This window comes from Rhea pennata, chromosome 24, assembly GCF_028389875.1.
Source record: "Rhea pennata isolate bPtePen1 chromosome 24, bPtePen1.pri, whole genome shotgun sequence".
NCBI classification, from domain to species: Eukaryota; Metazoa; Chordata; class Aves; order Rheiformes; family Rheidae; genus Rhea; species Rhea pennata.
Genome location: NC_084686.1, coordinates 5259361 through 5275160, shown reverse-complemented (window position 1 = coordinate 5275160; position 15800 = coordinate 5259361). Strand labels below are relative to the sequence as shown.

Below are 15800 nucleotides of genomic sequence, written 5' to 3'. Positions count from 1 at the left end.
CACAAGGCTGCTCTAAGCCCATATTTTATTCTAGTCACTTGTTTCAACATTAAATAATGAAATGGGAGCTCCATTTGTGTGCGAAAATCAATGTTTTACATTGCAGCACTTTGCTGTCCTGATTTGAGGGGCACTGCAGCTCTTATGTAATATTTATTGTGACTCCTTTTGCTTGTTGGGTTTCACACTTCAAATGGCTCCTCAGTGGTGATGGCAGATTAAAATGCAGAACTCTGCCATAATACAGTCATCGAGGCAGCATAGCGAGCTGGGAGTAGTCGTATCTGCCTGAGATAGACAATGGCACATATGTCCTGTGCAAGATGTATGTACAAGACAACGTCCAAGGTTTCTGATCCCAGTGTTACCATCTAAGGTTGTGCCTGCTCTGCCAGTTGAGTTCAAGCCCAGCCTCTGTCTGCATTGATTATTCATAAGCATTTCACTCAAATGCATGCCCCAACTGCCTGGAGTGCAAAATCAAGCCCTAGCACTGCACATTAGCACAGATCCAGCTCCCCTTTGCATGGTCCAGATGGACAGCAGAAGCCAGCATATCATTGCACTGTTCATGTGCGCCTCTCTCAGCATGGCTCTTCCTGAGTCCAGCATAGACATGCAGAGCCTGATTTCCCACAGAGTTAATGGCCAGCAATATACAGCAAGCCCACAGAGCAGGGGTGCTGTATACTGTTTTCAAGCCCACGTTTCACCTAGCTGCATAAACACAGCTTATAATGCCTGAAGAAGTGCAGAAACTAGAATCCTCCGATCCTCTATTGTTTCCTCCTTCTCGGTTCTACTATTCACTGATCAACTTGTTGCTGGAAGTTAGAGGAGGAACCTGACATCTAGGCAGTACTTTATCATTGGTTATAGTCTACGTCATCATTGTACTTTACATCTCCTGTCATTTTAGTCCAAATGCTATGTTAAAATGACTCCTTACTCAACAGGAACCCAGCCCAAAGACTGATGGAGTAGAGTTTTTAGCCATACAGTCTTAACTCCTCCTTTGTCACCAAGTGAACTGTCCCATTTGGCCATTATAAGTGATGAGAATCTCTGTATTAATTTCACCAGTCTCAGATCAGCCCTATAAGTCCACTCATTAGCATCCCAGCTACATTATCAAGTAAAATACATTTTTATATCCTGTAATTCCGACCAGCTCTGCAGAGCTGGTTCGGAGAAGAGAGGAGAGCTTGGCTTTCATTCCAGCTGGCTGATCTTCAGCATGATCTTAATTATGTTCCCATCACAGAATACTGACAGTTAGTGATGCATAAACCAAAATTAACCTAGGCTGACTTGATGAAGTCAGGCCGAATGTCCGGGGCTGATTCTCTTCTTCTTCTTCTCATGAACCAAGGAAAAAGATTCTAGGGTCCTTTTGAGGACCACACAGCAGCTTAGGATGTTCTTTGCACAAAGTCACTTTTCAGGGCAGAATCGCTCCCAGTGAAGCTCCATGCCGTGTCAGAAACCACTTGGCACGGCATGAGGACTCAGTGAGGCTCCTCCCGAGAAGCACCCCGTCCCAGGGCTCTGTGATCCCCAGCGGTTGCTTGCCGATTTCAAAGCCAAGCCCCTTGCTTGCTTTGCGCAGCTCAGTGCGTGCAGGGAAAGGCGCTGTGCGGCGTGGGACGGCTTTCCTAGGGGAAGGAGAGCTTTCCACGCGCGGCACGTCCCGCCGGCGCTTAGCGAGCCGTTCCCACGGGCCGTTTTGAACGGGCCGCTCTCGCCGCTCGCGGAGCGAGGTTTTACGCGGAGCAGCCCTCGGATCCCCGACCCCCCGCCGTACGGGGAGGGTCCGGCTCCTCGCCTCGAGCGGGCTGCCGCAGGCGCCGGGCCGGGCCGGCCCCCCCCCCCGCGCCGGCTCTCGGCATCCCCCGCCCCCGGGGCGCCGCCGCCGCCCCCGCCGCCGCCCGGGCAGTGCGCAGGCTCGGCGCGCCGCGGCGGCCCGGCTCCGCACACCCCATCATGGCGCTGCGGCGGCCGGCGCTGCTCCTGCTCCTGCCCCTGCTCGGTGAGTCGCGGCCGGGCCCCGCGCGAAGGGGGAAGCGGCAGCGGGGCCGCCTCCCTCGGCGCGCAAGGGCCGCCAGCGCGGATCTGCCCCCGCCGCCGCCCCGCGCCGCGCCGATGCGCTGCCCCGATCCCGGTCCTGCACCGGGGCGGGAGGGGGGATGCGCTGTCCCGGCCCCAGCCCCTATCCCGGTCCCGCGCTGAGGCGGGAGGGGGGATGCGCTGCCCCGATCCCAGTCCTGCGTCGGGGTGGGAGGGGGGATGCACTGCCCCGGCCCCAGCCCCGATCCTGGTCCCGGTCCCGGACCGGGGTGGGAGGGGGGATGCGCTGCCCCGGTCCCTGGCCCCGCTCCTGGTCCTGGCCGCAGACTGGAGCGGGGGAAGATGCATCGTCCCGGCCCCACGCTGGGGAAGGAGAGGGGATGCGCTGCCCCGGTCCCGGTCCCCATTCCGGGCCCGGCCGCAGATCGGGCCAAGGGAAGATGCACCGTCCGGACCCCACACCGCGGCGGGGGGATGTGTGGTCCCGGCCCCGGTCCGGCACGGGGGCTGCGGAGGGATGCGCTGCCCCAGTCCCAGCCCAGGTCCCGGTCCCGGCCACACACCGAGGCAGGGGAAGATGCACCGTCTGGGCCCCACACCGGGATGGGGGGATGCGCTGCCCCAGCCCCCGCCCCGCACCAGGGTCAGGGCATGCGGCGCACCACCGTGCCAAGGGATGGGACAGAGGTCCAGGAGCAGCCCCGACACCCGGGTGAAGGACTCGGTTGCTGGGAGCGTGGCATTATGGTGAGGGGGGACCAGAGCAGGGACAAATCCGTGACAGAACCCCAGCCCAGCAAGGAGTGGGTCGAGAGATGAGGGTGCCAGGAATGTGCAGCCTCGGCAGGCAGGCAGGGCGGACACTAGTGCCTATTCAAGCCCAGGCACAGGCGCCTATTGTTCCGGGGGCCCCGCATGAATGTTTGCGGTTTTAATTGCAAAAACATTTGCTAATTCCGCTCAGGAATGAATTTGGGCTCATTTGTTGTCTGGCTATTAATAGTGTGGGGATGAAGAGGGGGAGAGCAGCCGGTGGGCTTGCATTGCTCTCCCCCCTCCTGGGCAGACGGCAGAGGGAGAAAATGGGATGGAGTGGGGTTAGGGTGACACCAGCAACAGATTTGGAAAGTTCAGCTACTAAAATACATGGGGATGTGTGTGTGTGTGTATATATATATATATATATACACAAACACACATGTACATAAAAAAACAATCCTGAGTTAACTCAAGATTGAAGTTTATTGAAATATTGCAAACAGATTATCTCAGGAAAAAAACAAAACAAAACAATTCTCTGGCTCCAAATAACTTGCAGAGCCTTTTGGGCTTTCAGCAAAGTGGGATTTGGGCACTATTTACACAAAAATGAATGAAAAGGTGAGAAGATGACTCAGAAACCCACATGGAGCACCCACCTGGGAGGAGGAGATGGTTCCACCATGCACTCCATGGTCTGTTCACTTGTTTTAGTGTGGTTTGTATCAGAATGGTTTCATCAGGAGAAATTGGGAATGTGTTATTTTGTAGTATCAAGGTGCTAACTCTAGATTCAGATGCTTGCTATGCATGAAGACAATGTTAGACCTAACACAGCTCTTCCTTGCAGCTGAGCTGCAAGATAGCAAGGTACCCAATTTCCTTTCTCTGTTATGTGGGTGATGCCTAAATGTACTATTGAAATTGGCCTAAAAGAAAGCAAGACTGGAAATGAACAACAGATACTTCTGCATTTGTTTAGACAGATGAGCATTCTTGCTAAATATAGCCAAATTTAGTTCCACACCTCTGACCTGAGTACATTTATCTGGTGAGTAAACTAAGTGCTAACAGGGTTTGTTCCCTCTTTAAATACAAAGGAATCTAGCCAAATCGGAGTGCCTCGTCCTGCAAAGATTCCAATTGTTTTCAAATTGGGGGTCATAAGTCCAGAAGAGTGGCTAAAAGTGGGGCTGAGAATAGAAAAGTTTGGGAGCTGCTCAGCTATGCTCAACTTTATGTCCTGGGAGGCATTCCCCAAAGCTACAAAGAGGCTGTTAGCAGTTCATAAAAGCAAGCATGTGCTTAAGTCTGTGGAGTTGGTGCTGGATAGTCCCAGAGAGTAAGGCCGTAAAGAAAAGTTTGATGTCAACTATTAAAAAAAAAAAAAAAAAAAAAAAAAAAAAAAAAAAAGCAGAACAGGACGTTTACAAAGGCCTCAAGATGCTGAGGCTCCAAACCTGTACACTTTGGAAACTCAGGGTGCTTCTGGGGCTGTAAGCCCTGTAAGCAGGGGTTGCTTCTTCCTGTGGTGTTAGTCCCGGAACAGGCCCTACTCTTGATTGTGGCCTTAAGACATTGCCATGAAACGTAATTTGGGGAAGCATGGAGTATTCAGTGCATACCGAGCTCAAGCACTGAAAGCATCTAGAGACTCTGAAGATTAGGGAAGTGCCATGGTCATAATTATACTAGAGGGAGTTATTGGCATCAGTCATGGAAAGCAGGGCTAACAGTCGACATCAATGTTGTGTCCTACCTTGATGTCTCTGTTGCAAGCTTCCACCTGGAAACAGCCGTTTGGATTTTGAGACCTTCACGTGCTGGACTGAGGACAGAACTGTGGAGCCCTTCCCAAATTTCTCAAATATTTCCTGATGAAAATAACACATGTCGATACTTTATGCCCTTGACAAGTACTTTGATTTAATTCTGCAGTTTTGCTAATATGTTACATTTTGAAAAGCCTTTTCAAAATCTGTAGAGTAGAAGTACTCATTTCCTTTTTTTTCTTTTCTTTTTTTTTTTTTTAAATATGAAGTCCATCTGTCCCAGCCACTAACAACTGTTCCGAGTCAGCTGTCAGTGCCAAAAATCACTGAGTGGAAGTGTTGTTAGCTTAACTGCAATTATCATAAGTTGCTTTTAGTATGTTCTGATGTGAAGTATTTGCAGTATCACTTTCTTTTCAGCAGGCAGTAAAAAATCAGGACAAACAGCTCTCAAATCTGGCCCAAAATCAGATGCTTAATAATATCTTCAAAAAAAAATTCTTCAGAAGGGCTTGGTGTTCCTATTTGGGCAAGGAATATCTGGCATCACCACCAAAGAGTAGTTTGATGCACATCTACTTTACAGCTGTTGACAAAAACATGACACCAGCACATTCCCTCTTGCCCTGACTATTTCCCAGAATTATTTGGTTACTAAAGCACAGTAGATTGAAAGAGTAAAACGTGTTTTTTTGTGTTAGGAGTAAGAGCTGTGGAGTGAGATGTTGCCCTGATCATGAACTTGGTTATTTACTGACCTGTTTATTTTCCTTGTAAAGTTCAATTCTGTGTCTCTTGGCCCAGTAGACTGAGGATTTGCACCAGAAACACACGCTGAGTTGCCAAAAATCACCTAAACAAGTAAATAAAGCAGAGTGAGCTTTTGCATTCAACTTAACAAATGAGGACGAAACCTGGTGTACATAGCAGCCATGGGTGGGCCTGTTTTCTGGGTCTCCTGCCAGTTTGCCTCTATCTTTAGCCAGCTCCAAAAGGTAAAACACTGGTTACCCCCCACTTACTCTTGCTTCCTCTTCAGCTCATTTCACGTCTTTGTTAAGCTTCTCTTGCAGCTTGTGCTCTCTGCTTTGTCATTCTTTGTGATGGGCTTGTGTGTCGAAGCGGAACTGGCCTCTCGGTTGTATATTTAGAGCTAATGCTTCACAGTTGATTGCATCAAGCCGGGATGATCCCGAGAAGGATGATGCGGGGAAGGTTCGTGAACTCCTTGCAGAACAGGCCTGCAGTGGTGGGAGAGAGTTGTGTGGGGGAAATTTCCACAGACCAACTAGTATTTTTTCAGGATCCTGAGTTCTCACAAGTCCTTTTCTACAACATAAGAACATTTTTTTTGCAAATATGCCCCTCAACAGGATAAAACAGCTACTCAGTGCATAAAAGCTGGAGGCCTGCTTTGAAACTGCCACTTATATAAAAGGAGATTCAAGAGAGAAAACTAATTAGGATAATTATGTTCTCAATCTGGCTTCTCTATCAACTAGAATATGAACTGCAGCATCTCTTTCCACTTGATAAGGCTATTTGCCTTCTCTCTGAACCCTTAGGGAGGATCATGTTTTTTTAAGACAGCAGATCAAAGCCAAAATTCAACCGCTAAGTGTCAGCTCCACATAGTAAAGGGGTAAGGGTGTGTGCCTAAGAACCAATTAATGGTTGTAATTGCAGTAATGAGTGTTCTGGACACAGCCTTAATTTTCACCCAGGTGGGCTGGATTGCTGTATGGCTACAATTCCGTCAATAGCTATGCTTGGGGAGAGCAAATACCTGTGGGGTTGCAGTTCTCATTCTCTCGCGCTGGAAATGGGGAGTTTTCAGTGCTAGGAACAGAAAATAAACAGTAAACTCAACAAATTTACATTTTGGGGGGATGGAAACATCAGGTCTGTGTTTTCTTAATACTCTCCAGAGTGCTAACTCCCCTCAGTATTAACTTCAGATAGAGATATTGTCTGGAGACTTGAATTTTTTTTTTCAGTGACTTACCAACTTCACCTGAATGTTGGCCTCAAGCATAACTGACTCCTAAAAACTTCTGCTTCTCTCTTTAGATAAGTGGAGATCACGGGGGCTTCCTCCAGGGATAAGCTTTGAGGGAGGTGTATCCTAAGGATGTGCCTTGCACAAGAGTGGTCAGCTGAGGTTCTGTTATCACTTCTCGCTCAGCACTGTGATCACCCTGCTGCATTTCATGCTGTAAGAAAGCTTTGTATGGCTCCTCTGATGAAGCTCAGCTGTTTGACACACAGCTTGGAAGTGCAAAAGCAGTAAGACAGCTGCATAATTGAGCTGGTGCTCAATTCTTATTAGAGCAGCATCCTAAGCCAAGCCTACAAACTTCTCAGGGAAAAACCCACTAAAATGCAAAGAGCCAGCTCTTGAGAGGGTGTGCAGTTCTGAAGTGTCTTGTCAAAACTACTTCTCTGCTACATTGAGTACTGAAATAAATTGGTTTTGGTATTGATGAACCACACAACTTGTAGGAAAAAAAAACAGATGCAGGAAGAAATTTTTATAAAAGAGAACTGTCAAAAAAAAAAAAAAAAATAAAAAGCACTTCTGCAATTTCACCTGCAGCTGAGAGCACGGTTGGGTTGGATTCCCATGAACTAACCTGCAAACTGATGAGAACCATCAATGGGAGCATGGTCAACACTAAGCTGGCATTAACTAGGTAAAAAGAAAATCAGTTATGTACATGCTGTAACCTGACAGCCCACAGGTACTTAAGATAAGCTCAAATATTAATAGGAATTATTCTGTGATGCAAGAACCGCGTCTCAGTATAAATAACACAGGCTATTGGGTAATGTACACCTTCACTCCGTACCATACGTGAGAGGTTTGCTGGGCCCCCTGGGGGACGGAGCACAGGGCTTAACACAGAGTCCGTTACAAGCTCAAGGGGAAAAGAAGGTTTCAGCACAGTAATAGATGAAGTAGATGAAATTAAATTGTGTTCAGATAATGCTCAAGGTTTTCTTGTGTTTTTAAGTCATAAATCCCAGGGATTTCAGAATTAAAGCCAGAATGCTCTCTAACCTATTCCCCTCAATGTACCTGATTATTACCAATGTAAGATCGTCGCATGTTTAAGAGTCCTCTTAATTTATTTGGGCACAGTTGGCTCATCTGAAGACACTGAGCTTTAAAAACTGAGATGTGCTGTATCTCTGACGTGTGGCTGAAAGGTAACATTTCACAATATTCAGCAGTATTTCAAGGTTTGTAACCATGCTATTAAAAATATATTTGGGTAACCTGGCTGAGATTTTCTGCAGAGCTGGAGAAATCCACTGAAACCTGAGGAGATTTATTCCTATTACTAGGCTGTGTTCCTAACTCCCAGAGCCTCTTTTGAAAATCCCTGCTTAAATAAACTTGCAGGTAATTCCTTATTTATGGCCTATTTATGGCCAACATTTACAGGTGCGCTCTGGTTTAGATCCTGGTTTTCAGAGAGTGGAAGCATAATAATCCAAAAATTCAGATCCCTTCAAACTGTTTCTGTTTGGCTTTCTTCCCTCAGCTCAAACACCTAATTCTCTGTCATTTTTGACAGTCTTGTCCAGCGTGTCTCACAAAGTACAATAATGTTATAATAGTTTATCCTGAAATCTTTTAGTGGTTGCTGGATGGGGACCCATAATATTCCACATATCCAAAGTCAGTCAAAATTTTTGCTTCATTAGCAATAAAGAATAAGAACAGCAAACAATGCTGTAAGTAAGAGCTATTTTGAGAAACCGAGGTTACCTTTTAGCAGGGCCAGCAGGGCTGCGCAGAGCAGTGCTGCTTTTCATTCCCAGCAGGAAGGTTCCTGCCACTTCCCAGCTCTCCAGGGTGGCTGGTTCTGTCTCAGGCCTGCTCAAGTGGAGTCGATTGCACAGCTGAGGACTTAATGATTTTATCTGCGCAGTGCTCTGCTAAAACTTTTAGGCCACCGTCAGCCACAGAGACAATTTATTTGTTTTGCTAGGGTGCTGTCCCTGGCAAGCTAAGGTCTTGATTCTGTTCAGATAAATGTTGTAGCTTTTACCTGCGTTACAGTACTGGGTACGGCTCCTCTTTGCGGATCAGTGTCTTTCTTTGCTAGGTGTTGTACAAAGAATAGATCTTGCTAAACCAATTCGTGTCCTCGTTCAATGAAAGCTACCCAAAGGAGGAATTCATCGCCCTGTTGGGCTGCCATAAAGATTGGGAGCATTCCTTAGGGAATAGGATGGTAATAGCTGCACGAGCAGCCCCTGAATCACGGCAGTGGAAAAAACTGAGTGTCCATAGGCAAGGCAAAGGGTCTGCTACATACCCCAAGGATCCATTAAGGAGATTGCTGCCTGCTAATGGACTTCCTCCTGAGATGTTTTGGCTGCTAACACCCTCTTGAATGATTTCCGGCAGCTTAGACATTTAACAGCAGGGAAGGTGTTGCAAAGTCCTGTAGTTCCTGCTGCTTCTGTAAAATAATTTTTGTCCTTTAAAAGAATCTTGTCAAGTGCTATTTTTAATATGCATTTAAGTCTTTGCTTTAATCTTTTTCTCCTTCAGCACTGATGTCTGCAAAAGTTCTAAGATAAATATTTCCTTCTACCGGGTGTGTTGTTTGGAGTTAATTATTTTTAGAGCCCAGAAAACATCCTTTCTCTAGTAGCAACGTGCTCTGCATCAGTAATATTCCTTAAAAGAGGATCTCCCAGCTCTGTGTACCTCCGAGCCAGCCCTGACTTCCCAGGGCAATGGGAATCCCTAATCCTTGGAAGGGTGGGTTGTTTTTGTTAAAGTGTTTAGACACCAACAACCAAGGTGAAGGGAGCAATACACAGCCCTCTATTGGCATGAATGATATATGCTCTTTTGACAGAACTGGACATGCATGCCGTGAAATTGGGCATGAAATAGGTTAGCCTGAACCACCAATAATCTCCTTGCTGACCTCAGAAGATGTGTTGGTTTCATTCTCCCCTTGGTCTTAGCTACTCTGCTGAGTTTGCATATGGTGCATTGATGGGTCTGGCCTGATTTCTCAGGGATCAAGGAGGCAACAACTTGTCTGATCTCTTGTGCATCAGCAAACGGCTATTAGTTGGCTACAGGTTGGTCAGTGCTGATTGAGTTGCCTTTGAACTGGTGATCTGGAGATGAAAGCCAGAGCACCTCGTAATCGCCTCCCAGGTCTCATGGGTTCTCCCTCCAACAGAGCTCGCTCTTTGAGTCAGTGAGTATCCATATGTATCTGGTGTTTTCCTTTGCTTTGGCCAGTGTTCAGCATCCCATAAAAACCATGGCAGTGCAGCGCTCTGCCTGCCAAAGCAGCCTTGTGTGCGCTGGAGGGGAGATTAAACCAGGTACTAGCTCCCCTCTTCTATCAGAAACCCTCTGAAGGGCCTGGCTGACAAGCAGCTGTCCTCGCCCCCAGGCACTGCATGCTCTCCCACGCAGGGCAAGATAAGCCCTTTGAAGTCTTGGTTCTTTTGGCTGGCAACAGCTTCTAAGGCGCTCCAGTGCCCCCCTCTCTCAGTTACCAACTGCTTCTTCAGTTCCCCGTGTCAACAGCTGAGCTAGGGTCAGAGCTGGTAAGTCTGCAGTGCTGGATCACTGGGACATTGCCGTGGGCATGGAGGATGCCAGATTCCAGGACACTTGTGGTGCCCTGTACATATGGGAGGACTCCAGAGCCTTTCCCAGCATGCTTGTAGCCTGCCAGCAGCCCACTGTTGGTCAACAATAGCAGTTATTCTCCGTAGAGGAGGCTCGTCCTGTTCTGCTGCAGGCTCCTTGATCCTCTGAGGGCTTTTTCTTTCCTTTTCCTTTTTTTTTTTTTTTTCCCCCAAATATTTGGAGCAGACTCAGCTTGGCAGTTTTGAGTTTGACTCATCTCCTAAGGGTAAGCAAAGGCAATTTGGACCCAGCCACATGGCGATTCACCACGATGACAAGTCATTCTACAAAGAGTAGGAGATGAGGGTCAAATCCAGAGATGAGACAGAAGACTTGTCCCTTTACCAATGCCTTGTCGTGACACAGTCTTACAACTAAAGCGTATTTGAGTCTTTACAGAGAGAGGCTAGTTCAGGCAGGAGAGCCCTATGGGAGAGGCACAGAGGACTTGTGTAGTGTCCTGGCTTCAACTGTTAGAGCTGGAGCTGGGGTGCAGCAGTTCTGCCTGCAGCATGTAAGGGGATCACTAACATTCTTGGCTGTAACACTGCACGGCCTCTTGGAGAGCGTGTTTTTGGAGCTTCTTGTGGTCTAGTGGCAAACATGTCCTAAGTCTGGCTGCTTAAATGCCCCCCAAGAGTTTTACAGTTCCTAGCTCATCCTCAGTCACTTCAGAGAGACACATGCCGTTATGTCTCACATCTGTCACTCGGCTTCATGTTCTTGACGCGAGGGAAAGTCTTTCTTTGCTATAAAGCCTTTTCTCTTTTTCTCCCTCCCTGGTTTTCTTTTCATATCTGTCTCCCTCATTGAGAAGCAGTATCCCTTTCAAAGAAATGCCAGGGAACTCATTTGCAGAATTTACAGCCGCTTCCCAAGGCTTGAGTGTCCTCCTCTTTAGCAGCAAGCTGTTAAGCATGTTCTTAAGTGGCAAGATAAGTGTTACGATCCTTTCATCTCCTGGTTCAGAGCATGTTGGAGATAACTGATAAGGGGATGACAGCAAGGAAGATGCATGGGCACCTTTGGATTTAATTCCTACTTTGCAAGGCAGTCTTTAAAGCACAGCTGCGGTGGGAACACAGGCTGGTAAAATAAAGCTGGTCTTTCCTTTCTCAGCATATGTCTTTTCCTCATGTCGCTGCAGCAGATCCTCTGTCTGTGCCAGAAGAGCCCATGCAGAGATGTGGCGTGAGCTAAGTTCTCCACTTCAGGCCTTTCTTCTGGTGCTGCCGTCCAAGGGACTCAGCATAAGTCGTCAGGCTGAATTCTGGAACAGGCAGCTGGAAAACAGAGATAAAGAGCAGGCGTGACCTGGAATCTCCTAAGAGAAAGTAGGGCCAAGATAATCTAAAATGGCCAATGATTTGGGTGCACTGCTAGAAATGCTTTAAAAGGAGCTGATCCAGCGGGCAGATGTTTGACATCTTTTGAGATCACACTGCTTTGTGGCATCTCAGACTGGGCTTTCAAACATGAAGACTCCCCAAATCATTAGTTACTTTAAGACTGTGTCTAGACGCTATTTTGATTGGTAATTTTATTTCCACAGTTCTTTATATATATATAGTAGTCCTTTGTGGATTTGAGCTGTACTTTAAACAGGGATGCATTTGCAGTATGGGAGTAGCGGTCTTGCATGTAATGGGCAAAGATGCATTCCTCTGCATTGAGTCTGTGGAGAGCATTACATCAGCTACAGCATCACGTGGGGTGGAAGTCTTTCGACCATTCTTTAACAGACTGTGCATTCAATTCAAGAATTCCTGGTTTAGTCCTTCGTCTGCTGGCTGAAACAGGTGGCAAGCACGTGCTTTGGTAAGGGTCCTTATTGGGGCTGGGCTTGAAGTTCAGCTGTATCCGGCCCACATTCCAGCTGAGTCCCTGCACCTCAACTTCTGGCCTGGCTGGCTCTGGGCCATCAATCCCAGAGGTTTCTAACCATGTTGCACATGCTGGCTGGAATGCAAACCACTTCAAAGTAGTGTGCCTGTGGTGCTAGCCTGTGCCAACCTGTTAATTTTTCCTCCAAGGAAATAGGGAAAAATGATTGGCACAGAATGGGTCAAACAGCTTAGCAGCTCCTCCAGGGTGTGCGCATTGCCTGGCAGAGCACAGGGAGCTGTTGCTCATCCCATATCCATCTGAGAGGAAACAGCGTGTGCTTGAACCTGATACAGGCTAGGAGGTGCTTCTTTGTGGTAGTACCTATCGCAGTCTGTTGATGGCACTGGTAGCTGTGTGGGTAAAGTTTGTGAGCTTTTGGGCATGCTAGGCCTGGGGACATTGTAGAAGTTAAGGTAGTTGCATGAAAGTCTTAAAGTCTTTGGCAGGGTTTCCAGCGCAGTTTGTGAGCAAGCATGATCCAGAGCAGACAGTCTCTGCTGCGCTGAAAAGACCATACCCAGGTGCTGCAGCTGAGAGGGCATCAAAGGAGCCCTGGTTAGAGCCAGGCTGTTTCAGTGGGCCAAATCCTGTGTGTTAAGCACAGTGATTTTCACTCTCAGCACAGTGCATGTGCTACATAGTGGCAAGTCTTTTAACGATCAGGCCACAAACCCTGCATAGCAAATCCCTGTTTATCCACCTGGCAAGCCTCCCATCTGCTTTGTCTGGGGAGATGCTGCATGGCTGAGCAGTGCTGGCTTTTCCATCCTCAAGCTCTTGCATCACAGCCCAAAGTGTGAACAGAGGCCACAGCCTCTCTCTCAAATCAGCCCCCAGTTCCTCTTTGCCTCGCTGTTACTCAGCACTTCTCACTGACAGGGAATTAAGTAGGATTTCTAGGTCATTGTGGGCCTGTCAGGAGGAATTGTCTCCTTTAGACCTCATTATCAAGGCTCTTTCTGCAACACCAGACTTCAGAACAATTGCAGCCTGGTTCCCTAAACATCAACTAATGAGACAGAGCTGTTAGTAGCAGTTTGCTAAATAAAGGCTGCTTCTGCCTGAGATAGAATAAAGCCAGAGTGAATTTTCTTAGCTGTCTCTCACACTAGAGGTATTTCAAAGGACCCTTATTAAAATAATGAGCTAGATGTTGCTGTTGTGGTGGCTGCATAGGGCCAGCACTAGATGATTGTGCCAAGTACTTCCCCAAAACAATGACTTCAAGTGACTTGTGCTCAAGTGACCTAAAAACATTTCCAGATCCTTTCATGCTTCTGCCCCTGATTTCAAGATGTCTTTAACATTTACCCTGAGCTTCTGAGACTTTGTTCTGCTCAATGACTTGCTGCCTCATGATGGGGAGATTGCTTGTAGCTCTTGGTGACTTCAGTTTCCTTTGGTAACATAGGATGATATTCTTCATCTTTGTGTTGTAGCAAAGCTTGCAAAGCATTTGTGTGGGTGGCTTTGGAAAGATAAGGCAAGATCTGAAAAGGTGCAAAGATAAGTTGTACTGCAAATAAAATGCCACACGGCCTGGCTAGCTGACTGCAGAATGGCTGTTCCTGGTCCTGGGAAAGGGCCCCACCGTGGTGTTCAGATGAGGAGCATGGAATGATGCACTTCATCCTGTGCCTTGTGAGTGGAGCTCACTGTAACTAGCTGCTCTTGAGAAATGAAACATGAAGCTAAGCCTCAGGTCTCTTCAGAGTGTTTCAATACAGTACCCAGTGCGGTGGAGACCCCAGTTCCAACTGTGGCTTTTAGGACTGCAAAGCTGGTTGTGTAGACGACAATCATGCCCTCGTGTTGCGATCCCTTTTCAAATGTAGAACTGTGTCCGAAACAGTCCATGGCTGCTCAGCAGCAGAGCAATTGGATTGCCCTTTAGTGGATTTTTGGAGCACAGCACTCTGTCTTAGCCAATTCCAGATGAATCCAGCATGTTGGCAAGCCGTACACCAATTGCTGTACAGTAGTGAGAAGAGAGAGCCTGTGCAGTCACTGACTGCTGTCTCCAGCGGCACTCATACCCAGGCTCGGGGAGTGTTACGGAGAGGGACACCTTGTATGGATGCTTTTCCAAGGTGCTGGATGTTTGCTGCTTGCTGTTAGAAGGCAGATGAGATTTCTCTTTGCATCTGCATGCCGAGCAGAAAGGACATAGCCCCCACTTGAGTAGTCTGAGGCCAGGTAACTCTGTTGATGTTCCTGAAATTAGAACTTTCATTCTACCTCTGTTTCTGTTCTCAGAAAAGAGTGGATTAAAGATGAGCTCTGAAGCATGATGGGATGGGTCTGGCTGCCCTCTGGCTGGAAAAGGCATAGGAGAGACAGGGATCGTTACCTGGCTAGTTTGCCGGTTTGTTTGAAGTGGTGCTTTGATGTGGCAGTGGGAGCCGATGGAAGGTAAATGGTGTCTAGACAGGTTTCTCTCACTCTGTTGTTGTTGTCTGTCTCTGCAGCAGTAGAGACAGTGCCAAGCAGGCTGAACAGCTCTGAGATGTGAAAAGCGGAGCTATTTCTAGAAAGATGGGACAATGGCTCCTTAAGAGGATCCGAGCCAGCTCCCACTTAACCCCAGTCAAACCTCCTGCAGGTGGTACGGCCCCTCTCTGTGCCATGTGCACTGCCTGGATCAGTTAACTGCACCTAGGTGCTATTTAGAGCAAGCAAGGGGAAGTTCACGAGGCCACCAGCACGTTTCCAGGTGAGCCGGCATGGCAGAGGGGTGCAGGAGAGCACCGTTATGCCGTGCTCTGGCCAGCAGGGTTGGAGCGCAGGAGGTCAGTCGCTTCCAACAGCTCTGGCAGAGGGATCTAACGGGCAGCAGCAATGGTGCGCTGAGGAAAGACTCCTTCAGTCTGGCCAGCTGGGCTCTGCCAGGATGCCCAGCACTGGCTTGCTTGGCCAGTAACAGCCATAACCCCCAGCAGTTTGGCTACACTGGGAGGGAAAGAAAAGACAAGGCATGATCTGGAGTGATCTGTCGCTCGCTGGCATGCCGTGCTCTCAGCCCGTGTAGCTCTGATGCGCCGTGAGGGAGGGGAAGTGGAGCCTGCATTCAGATGCCTATTGTCCGTCCTTCTGCTGGGAGCAGGGCCAGGAGAGAGGCAGGCCCTGGCAGCACCTGACACGGGGCGGGGGGCAGATGTTGGGGGAAACATACTCATCTGTAAAATGCTGTGGCTGAGATTTTCAAAGGAGCCTCCAAAGTTAAGTGCCCGTGTAGCAGAATGCATACGTGAAGGTCGAGAGAGAAATCCTGGGCTCCTGGGATTCCTACTGGGCTTGGAGAAGCTTTTGGAAAGTAGGACTGGCCCTTGGGACAAGCCCTCTTGCAGCATCTGTGGGTTGTCCAGGTGCCTGCAGTTCTTGGCCTCATTTGTTGAAGCATGGGGAGGAGGACGAGGCTGCACAGTGCCAGATTTAGTCTCCTGTGGGGGCTTTCGGAGGTGGGGTGTGACTGTTTAAAAGTTAAATCTGACTCCCCTCTTTCGTAGCCAGCTGCCAACTTCTGCAAACATAAGCTGAAAGCAGAGTGTTTTCTGCCCCTGCCTGTCTTCTCCCTTCACCCTGTCCAAAGTAGGGCTCGGCCACGGGTTTGGAGCAGAGCTGGAAACTTGGCACTGAGG

At 48.3% G+C, this 15800-nt stretch overlaps 1 protein-coding gene across 1 annotated transcript in view; it reads left to right on the top strand.

The window, feature by feature from the left end:
* Nucleotides 1-1937: 1937 nt before the first annotated feature.
* The window catches only part of JAM3 (junctional adhesion molecule 3), a 34885-nt gene continuing 21022 nt past the window's right edge, over nt 1938-15800 (top strand). The window contains exon 1 of the mRNA XM_062594497.1: nt 1938-2029. Within this exon, the coding sequence (XP_062450481.1) occupies nt 1984-2029 (46 nt within the window). The 5' untranslated portion in view covers nt 1938-1983. The remainder of the gene's footprint in view (nt 2030-15800) is intronic.